This window comes from Lupinus angustifolius, chromosome LG02, assembly GCF_001865875.1.
Source record: "Lupinus angustifolius cultivar Tanjil chromosome LG02, LupAngTanjil_v1.0, whole genome shotgun sequence".
Taxonomy (NCBI): Eukaryota; Viridiplantae; Streptophyta; class Magnoliopsida; order Fabales; family Fabaceae; genus Lupinus; species Lupinus angustifolius.
Genome location: NC_032010.1, coordinates 3,776,151 through 3,786,931, shown reverse-complemented (window position 1 = coordinate 3,786,931; position 10,781 = coordinate 3,776,151). Strand labels below are relative to the sequence as shown.

The window sequence follows — 10,781 nt, the reverse complement described above, 5'->3', positions numbered from 1 at the left end:
TATTATGTATTTCCATGTCCCTTCGAAACCCCTGAAAATGTTTAAAATTCTTTCCTTATGAATACTAGAAGATCCATCACCACAAAAAAATGATTACTTTAATTAAAAGTTATGCCTTGCATTAATTTTTTGAATTTAAGAGTTAACTTTGAAACAATGTTCAATCAAGTAATCAATTAAAAAAAACAAAATCAAATAATCACCATCTAAAAATACATTAACTTATTGTCTTAATTATTGCCTCACGGATAAATATCACATCTTTGGTTATCAATCACCTCACATATCCATTAGTTATTGCCTTAATTTTGTTAATTCAAATAAATTAAAAAATGACTAATCAAAGAAAACAGTATGGGTTCAACTTATACGAAAGAGTCCAAAAGATTCAATTTCACAAAAGTACTTTATGGTTGTATACATTCTTAAAGAATTAAAGTAAGGCCCAGAATATACACCAAAAACATGTAAGGCCCAGAAAAATAAGCGTGCTGGTAATGTAGTGATCGTTAACCTAATGTTTGAAGATTTTGGTTCCTTGATAAGGGATTAATTAAAAGCTTATCATGTTTGTTAAAATGAGAGATTAAGATTAAATAACATTTATAAATGGGGAATGAATTAAAAAAAAAACATCAAATATAGAGGAACCATAAACATGTTTAAACCCACATTAGTTAACTGATGAAAATCCAATAAAACAACTTTGAAGAACATGCTTCGGTAATGAATGTTAAAAGTAGGATATTTTCCTTCCTAAGAGCTTAATAAAAGGGTTGCATTAACAAGTGTTGACATTGTTTAAGAAATAGAAAAGAAGTAATTTGTTACTGGAAAATTGAATTAAACACTTGTCGAAATTAATTTTCAAGACAAGTTTTCTTCTTCTCTTATTTAAATAACGCACTTAGAACATTTGTTAACATTTCCCTAATAAAAATTGAAACTTACAACCAATAAAAATACATGGAAGTTTTCAGGAAATCAGGGTCTTAAATTTCAAGAAGGTGATATTAAAGCTAATGTAAAAAACTATTAATTTGTACTGCATTTTCCACAAGAAATTATATCTATACTCGCTTCCAAAGTTGACTCCATTCTATATCATCTATATATGCTTAGGTCTTTATAACCTATTTATTACTCAGAGACATTATAGAGTAGCTCTAACAAGTTGACAATATTAGATTCATGGATCTGCTATTAATTCACTAACTGATTAAACAAATATCTATTGCTAAATGCCCATACCTTTATTGATATAGTACGTAGTTCATAATATTAAAGTTCAATATAATTCCTCATGCACATTATTCAATATATTTTGGAGTAATTCTATATCCCTGTACAATTTTCTCCACACATACACATTCTTTTAATTACCGAGAAAAGATACTAAATATATTTATTTTGATTATAGTAAAACTTTATAATTTAATTAAGGATGGAAACCTATGCTATAGGTTATAGTTACAGATGTTTGAATCATTATTAGATTTAAAAATGTAGACTTTAAAACCCTAGAGAGAGAAGCACAAGGAGCTAGAAAAGGAAACTTGAAAATGTGAAGACATGGTTTTCATGGCTTGAAGATGAATGAAAATCTTGGCTTTGCTTAGCATCAAGATCAAAAAGCGAAAAAGCAAGAAACAAACTTGGTTTCTTGAATGATAGAAAACAAAAAGAGATGATTACTTTATTCAGAGAAGATGATGATTACAATGATTCAATGGCTTTATTTATATGAAAAACCAAAAGAAGAAGAATGAAAAACTAAAACCTATAAAAACGGAAACATACTATAAATGGAAACTAACCTACTACTGGTAAAAACAGAAATATGAAAAAATGCCAAAAAGGAAAGTTTTAGTTGTGAGTGATAGAAGCTTCCAAATCACTTGGGCTTTGATATGGGCTTTTAGAATCAGTTATATTTTCTACACATCCCCTCAAACTTGGCATGCGAATGTCCATGGTGCCGAGTTTGGACAAAATGCTTCGAAAAAGGGAAAGAGATAGATATTTTGTAAAATTGTCAGCAAGTTGAAGGGAAGTATGGATAGGTAGAAGATGAATGGTGTGATTTTCCGGTCTTTCACGAACTATATGACTATCTATGCCTATGTGTTTGGTTCTTTCGTGAAAGACTAGGTTTTCTGCTATGTGAATGGCCAAATTGTTGTCACAGAAAATGTTGTATGGTTTGTGATGATTAATACCCAAACCTCTGAATAAAAAAGAGGAGCCATTAAGCCTCAGAAGCAGCCATAACAAGAGCTCTGTATTCAACTTCTGAGGTTGATCTTGAAACAGTGTTTTGTTTTTTGCTTTTCCAGGAAACAATAGCAGATCCACTAAAGAAGCACCATCTAGTTATGGACTTTCTGGTGTCCAAGCAGGTGGCCCAGTCTGAGTCAGAGTATCCCTGTATGATGGTGTTGTTGCTGGGAAAGAAGATGCCTTGGCTAGGTGAGGATTTCAAGTATTTGAGGATGTGAGTGGCTGCTTTATAGTGTTTATTAGTAGGAGTGTGAGTGAGATAGAGCAATTTTCCCATGAGCCTTCTACAGGAGATGATGTCTGTTAAAGGGGAACCAGATTGATAGTGAAGTGTGGTATTGTAGGCCATTGGTGTAGGATTTGGCTTAGCTCCAAGGTATCATGTCACCTAAAGTAGTTCCAAGGTGTACTTTCTCTGGTAAAAGGTTATCCCTTTGCCGGATCTAGCAACTTCCATTCCTAAGAAAAATTTCAAGTCTCCAAGGTCTTTGATGCTAAATTTATTGTGAAGAACAGTCTTGGTGTGCTTGATTTGATCAATATTGTTTCTGGTCAAAATTAAATCATCCACATATACTAAGATAGTTGTGAAACCTGAGGCATTATTATGAATGAAAATAGAATAGTTAGAGAAGGATGTGACATAACCAAGTTGTAGAAGAGTGGTGGTGAGTTTGTCATGCCATTATCTAATGGCTTGTCTGAGCCCATAGATGGACTTTTGTAGCTTGTAGACAAGAGATGAATCAACAACAATGAGACCTAGTGAGATTTTCATGTAGACAACTTCTTTGAGATCTCCATGGGGGAAAGTTACGTTGATGTCTAGTTGTTGAAGGTGCCAGTTGTGAAGGATAACAAAACATAGAAGAATCCTGATAGTGGTCATCTTGACCACTAGACTAAATGGCTGCATATAATCAACATCCTATGTTTGAGTGAACCCTTTAGCCACTAATATTGATTTCTATCTTTCAACAAATCTATCAGCATTGTGTTTGATTTTAAAGATCCATTTGCAGCCTATGGCTCTCTTATCTAATGAAAGTTTAGTTAAAATCCAGGTGTTGTTCTTAGCTAGAGCAGACAATTATGTGTTTATGGATTGTTTCCAATGGTCATATTGGATGGCTTATAAATAGTTTGTAGGGGTTTGGTTGACAGAGATGATATGGAGAATTGTTTGTGTTTGTCCGATAGGTAATTATAGGTTAGGGTGTTGCTGATTGGATAGGGAATATGTGATTCGGGTGGGTTGGTTTTGTGAAGGAGGAACAAATGATAGTCTTTTAAGTAGGTTTGTGGATTTCTAATTCTTCAGGGATGCCTAGTTGGATTAGGGTTGGTTGAGGTTGATGGTGTAGTAATAGGTTGGTTATTGGTGGGAGGAGTGGTGATGTTAGTCTCCATGGTTCCGGTATGGTGTATGGGGTAATCAAAGATGTTCATGTGGTTGATAGGGATGATGGGTTGGATCTGATTAAGAGTGTTTATATTGATGGATGCATTGACAGAAAAGGGAAATGTATGCTAAAAGAATGTAGTATTTCTAGATACAAAAACCTCATTCGTGTTGTAGTCCAAGAGAATGAAGCCTTTAGTGCCATGAGTTGATGAGGGTAACCAAGAAATATGATTTTCCTTGATCTAGGATCAAGTTTTCTCATGTTAGAAACTAAAGCATATGCATAACAAAGACAACCAAAGACTTTTAAAGCATTAATATCAAGCAAACTATAGTATAATTCATTAAAAGGTGATTTATTGGATAGAAAAACAGTAGGTTGCCTATTAATTAAGTGAACAAAATGAGATACAACATAATTTCAAAAACAAACAGATGTATTAGACTGAAATATGAGAGCTCTAGCTACACCAATTATATGTTGGTGTTTTCTTTCAACAATGTCATTTTGTTGAGGTGTCTCAACACATGATGTTTGGTGTTTTATGCCTTTTTTCATATAGAATTCTCTCATGACAAACTCTTGTCCATTGTCACTTCTGATGGTTTTAATTTTCTTATCAAGCTGATTTTGGGTATAGATCACAAAGGCCTTTACTAGAGGACTTGCCTATGCCTTTAGTTTCATGAAGTATGTCCATGTGAATCTAGTCTTGTTATCAATAATTGTCAAGAAATATTTCTAACCAAAGGTTGATGGGTAGATATGGGTCCCTATATATCTATATGTATTAAATCAAAAGCAACATTAGATTTTGAAGTGCTAGCAGCATAAGGTAATCTTTTGTGCTTGGCCAAATGGCAAATCTCACAAGGTTATAAGGTGTTATCGAATTTAATTGAAGGAAAAACAGATTGCATAATTGTTTTTTTCTTATGAGATAGGTGGCCTAGCCTAGAGTGCCAAATGTTAGAATTATCATAACTAGTATACAAATTTAAGAGTGTTTCTATTGATGGATGCATTGACAGAAAAGGGAAGTGTATGCTAAAAAAATGTAGTATTTCTAGATACAAAAATCTTATTCGTGTTATAGTCCAAGAGAATGGTGTGGTTCACAATAATTCTTGCTGGATTGATTTAGCATATATAGTCATCCCCTTAGCTCAGTTGCACCAATCATCTTCAAGAAGTGTGGGTCCTGAATTTTACAGTGATTGATTGAGAAGGTTAAAGTGCAAGCTAAGGAGATTGTGAGTTTTGATATTGAAATGAGGTTGAAATTAAATGTAGGCACATATAGAACATTTGTGAGATATAAATCATTAGAAAATATAATAGTTCCTGAATGATGGGCAGTTGCCTAAATGCCATGAGGTAATGCAATCAATAGAGGCTTGACCCTCTTAAAGTTTTGGTAAAAGGAAATGTAGTGGCAGACATGGTTTGTGGCTTCTATGTCTAGGACCCAACTATTGGATTTAACTTTATGTGATAATGAGGTTAGAGATTTACCTAAGTTAGTTGAATCATAAGTATGCATAGATGTAGAAAAATAACTGATTTGGTTGGTTGTGTGAGAGGTCTTCTTCATGGATTCTTGTATCATAGTCTTTAGTGCATTGTGTTGAGCTGGATGAAAAGACATATTGGATCAAACTTTTCTTCTTTAGTTCCATTTTCCTCAATTTTATTGAACTCATTAGCTTGTTGTTCTATTCCTGATTAGCAGTTCACATTGGTAGAGTTTGTGAAGTATCCTGGTGGAAACACAGGTTTTTTGTAGCAGGTTTTATTTATGTGACTAGTTCTTTAACAGTAAGTGCATAGTTTCTACCTTCTCCATCTTGAAAAAGATCTTGTTTTGCTCTGGATGTTGGATCTACCTATTGAAGTTCCTATGAAGCCTATTCCTTTGCCTCTTGATTTGTCGTCATAATTGTTGCTGGAAATATTAGCTGAAAACTAGTTTCTTCAAAGAACATTTGTCTTTCCTGTTGAACTAGTATTGAGAAGACTTTGCTGATGAGAGGCATGGGGTCCATGAGCATAATTTACGATCTAACAGTAGAAAATTGATCATTCAATCCTCTAAGAAAAAAAATTATGTACTCATTTTCTGTATACTTCTTTATGGTAGGTATTAGTGCACAATGACACTTTATCTCACAATAACAGGGTGGGATTGGGTTATAGTTGTCTAGCTGTTGCTATAAGCCCTTCATTTGTGTACAAAATTTTTCTGTTGATGCATTACCTTGCCTAATAGAGTGCATCTCTCCATTTTATTATGAGATCCTGAACATGTCAGCTTGATGGTATCTCTCCTTTAAGTCATCCTAAATCTCTTGATAACTTGCCATCCACAACACAATTTGGACTATGAATGGTTCAATTGAGTGACTTATCCAAGACACAACCAGATTGTTGCATATTTTCCAGGCAGCATACGAAGGATCAAGCAGAATGGGTCTGGTCAAGGATCTATCAACGAACTCCAACTTGTTCTTCGTTTCTAGAGCCATGGTCATTGCTCTCGACCACGCGTGATAGTTTTGTCCATTCAATAAGGTTGAAACCAAAGTGGTTCCTGGGTTTTTATTGGGATACATATGGTAGTGATTAGTGGGATCAAGAATGGGATTTATAATTTGGTGTGCCATATTGCAGAGTAGAACAAAGTTGTAGAATAAGATCTCTTTAATGTAGCTGAAGTAAAAGTAAGGAAGGAAGAAAAAGATATTGCGCAACAAAGTCACCCTCACAAGGGTACTCTGATACAATGTGAAGACATGATTCTCATGGCTTGAAGATGAATGAAAATCTTGGCTTTGCTTAACATCAAGATCAAAAACGAAAAAGCAAGAAACAAACTTGGTTTCTTGAATGATAGAAAACGAAAAGAGATGATTATTTTATTCAAAGAAGATGATGATTACAATGACTCAATGGCTTTATTTATATGAAAAGCCAAGAGAAGAATAATGAAAAACTAAAAACTATAAAAACAGAAAATACTATAAATGGAAAATAACCTACCAACAATAAAAAAACAGGAATATGGAAAAAAAAAATGCCAAAAAAGGAAAGTTTTAATTGTGAGTGATAGAAGCTTCCAAATCACTTTTGACCCATAACTAAAGGACATCTTTTGGCACATGACAACCGGAAAGAAGTTGGGCTCTGACTCTAATAACATATTAAGGTTTCATCTCAAAACCAATCGACAATGAGAGGAGTAACCCATCAAGTATTTAAACCATTCCCGAGATAATGAGCTAGGTGATGTGAGACTTACTTCCCAATACTATATATATAGGGTGAGAAAGAGATTGGTGAGAGAGATGAGGATTGGTTGAGAAGAGAGGGTGATAGGTGCTATAAGATGAGTAATAAAATGGAGAAAATTAATAATTTCTAATTAAGGTGGACATCATATATTTAATACAATTATATCGACTATTTATTTTGGGTTATAAAACAAGTGATCTAATTAGTAAAAACCTATAAGACTTTTGAAACTGGTGAGAATATGAGCTTAATGAGTGGATACCCGAATGGTTGGCCTATACGGGATAATGGGAACCCTATAAGTTAACGCATAAGGAATGATTATGGTCCCCAATACACCAAATTACAAATAGTTTTTACCTCTCTTCATCAGAGAGAAAATGGAGGTCCCAAAATGAATTAATGATTTTGTTGAGGAAATCCATCATTTCAAAACTCTCTCAAAATGTATATCAAAGGAGTATATCAGAGAACATGGATTCAGGTATGACCTTGTATCCTTGTTTCATATTATATGTGAGAATCATGATATTCAAGATCTTGTGATTGGCATTTCACCAATCATCAGAAAATATCTAACAAGTATTTCACTTATCAGAGGTATGAGAATTTAGATAGTAGACAATCCAGCTCTGGATATGTGTTTATATTGGTTGGAGGTGCTATCTTTTGGAAGTTTGCAATACAGACGTTTATAGCTCTATCAACCATGGTTGCGGAGTTCATGGCTTGTTTTGAGACATCAGACCATGGCATATGGCTGCAGAATTTTGTCACTCATTTATGTGTGGTCGATGTATTGAAAGGCCATTGAGAATTTGTTGTGACAAGAAGTCCACAGTTCTTTACTCCAACAACAATAAGAGTTCTACAAAGTCAAATTTATTGACATCAAGTTTTTGGTTATTAAAGAAAGTGTTCAAATAAGCAAATTTTCATAGAACATATAAAGACAAATTTTATGTTAGTTGATCCACTGACTAAGCGTTTGGTACCTAAAGTCTTTCACGAGCATATTGCTCAAATGAGTATTGCTCCTTAGGATATCTTAGTTCAGTGGGAGTCTATATATTTTATGATTTACTTTGTACGTCATATATAATTTTATGCATAATAAAGTTGATGGTTTATTGTTCTATTTTGAACTTGTGTATTGTAGATATTGTGTTGAAATTAAGGACTTTGGATTGATCTCACTAAAGAATAAAGAGTGACTAGTTGGAAATAGACGTATTTAAGATCACATTGCATGAAATTTTCATGTCACTCATCCATATTTGATCTATGTCATTTAGTATATTGGTATGGTGATAATCGTTGTCGAGTCATGTTTGAATGTGATGAAGGTTGCGGTGGTTCCATTGTCGATATATGAAATGAACCAGATTGTATTAAGGAAAAGTCTAAATATAAATAGCATACGGATGCGAGCCTAAAAAATATGGGATATAATTGTTCGAGGAAAATATGAAGCTCAAGTGGGAAATTGTTAGAAATTGATAATTTCTAATTAAGGTAGACATCATATATTTAATACAATTATATCAGCTATTTATTTTGGGTTACAAAACAAATGATCTAATTAGTAAACGTTTGTTTTAGTGAGCGGAAATCTTTTCAAATTCAAAAACAAAACATCACACAATAATACATATCACTCAATTTATTATTTCTCTTACCTTTCTTCTTCTTCTCCTTAAGTTACATTTTTTTTCTCTTTTGTTTTTAGTTTCTCTTTTCAAGCAAGTTATTGATTTTTGGTTGTTCTCTTCTACAAATATAAGGTAAATCGTTATCTTATTTTAACTCATTTATTTTTCTCTTCACTAATAGTGTGATCTTTATTTGTTGTGAAGTTATGCAGGTATTGTGAAGTTATCGATTTTTGGTTTATCTCTTCAAGCATAAGGTAAATCGTTATCTTATTTTAGCTCATTTATTTCTTTCTTCACTAATAGTGTAATATTTATTTGTTGTGAAGTTATGTAACTATGATGTTCTAGGTTTTTTGTTATGTGAGCATTGGAGAAGAAAGAATGAAAAATTTGTGTAAGATCTCATTACGCATATGTTATTTTATAATATTGAAATCTGTTAAGCTTGAATGTAGTTGAAGTCGTTGGTGATTTAACAAATCTATTGTAATGTGGTGGAGTTGGACATGCTTGTCATGTATTTGATAGAATGTATGAGAGATATATTGTCTTATTTAGAAAGTAGACATTTAATAGCATTTGCTTCAGTGATCGATGTTAAATGTCTACTTTTTACGGCGCCACAAAAAACGATGTTCAATATAACCTTATGTACTACTGCGCTCACATACAAAACGTTACAAAAGCGTTGTTAAATAACAATTTTAAGCGTTGTTATTTTGCTATTATAGCGAAGTATTATCCTACATAATAATAATAATATATCATATCCGACTAAAATAGAATTGTCCTTGCTCAGTTAAAAACATATATGGTTTAGAGAAAAAGAAACACATATTTCTATCTTAATTGCTAATATATGCATGGTTAATGTTGGTGAATTCAGTGGGATTGGGATCCAGCATTGGATTTAAGTGATGAGGGTGATGTCAAGTCTTAGTACAAGCATTGACTGTGTAGCAATGAGCACACCATGATTTTGTGTGCATGGGCATATGATGGTGCAGCCCTAGTCAGCATTCATGTTTAAGAGAGAGAGAGAGGCATTGTCATTGTTTGGAGAAAAGACAATGGCACAGATTCAGAAGAAAAACAGCAAGTAAGATAGACATAATGATGTTTAAATAATTGAGATGGAAAAGGTATCAAAAGTTAAACTGGGCTAACAGAGTCAGTGGACTGGTTGAGTTATTGAGCTGCCCCATAATTGAAACCCTCTTTAATGATTTTACTTTATAAAAAATAAAAGATGTTCGTGATATTGGATAGTATTTTAGGTATCTCTTAGTATATGGGATAATTTATCTTATCTCGTCCATTAAAAGTATAATATGTATATTGTTTTGTTTAGTTTTATAAATATTTTTGTAAAAAATAATTAAACAGAACATATATCATGATTTGAGTGACTAGAAGATATAATAATTTATCTCGTTATATCAGGAGATATTTTAAACCATGCTTTTATACCGCAAATATCTATTCAAGATTTAGATATTAATATTTTATTACTGAATATAAATTTATAATGAGTATTATGAAGTTGACGATTCATATAGTCAATCTTAACTAATAAAATTATAGTTTGATGATTAATATAGTGTTATTATACATGCATCATTCATTAACCGGCCGCTTGAGCATGATAAGAATACCATCACAAAGTTTTTCTATGAAATATATAATTTATTAATATTCAAAACTCTTGAGACAACTAATAAAATATAATTATCCATCAATTAATTTACACACTTGTAGTTAATATTCAGTATGATTTGTTATTCTGGTATGTTTTTTTTCCTTTTAGTAGCCTCTTTTATGGTGTTGGTTTTTGGAGAGGAATTAAAAGAACAAGTGTCAAGTTAGTGATACATCTAATTGAATGGAACACTAGAACAAATGCCCAATTAATCGTCTCCCGTTTATGCCTCCAACAATGTAAGAACATCAACGAATCCTTTCTTCAAAACCACACATTGGTTGCATTGCATTGAAGCATCATGCATCTATTTGACATTAAGAAACACTAAAAATTAGATCATAAAATTCAAGACTAAGAAAGGAGATATGGAAAGGACCATTAGGAAACTAATGCTGACTAACATTTGAATAAAAATCAAAAGTTGAAAAATAATCTTAGGTCCAAATA

At 32.6% G+C, this 10,781-nt stretch overlaps 1 protein-coding gene across 1 annotated transcript; it reads right to left on the bottom strand.

The window, feature by feature from the left end:
- LOC109326025 (uncharacterized mitochondrial protein AtMg00810-like) lies at positions 2,249-2,629 on the bottom strand. The gene has a single exon (XM_019558662.1). It carries the CDS (start codon positions 2,627-2,629, stop codon positions 2,249-2,251), a length of 381 nt encoding a protein of 126 aa, XP_019414207.1.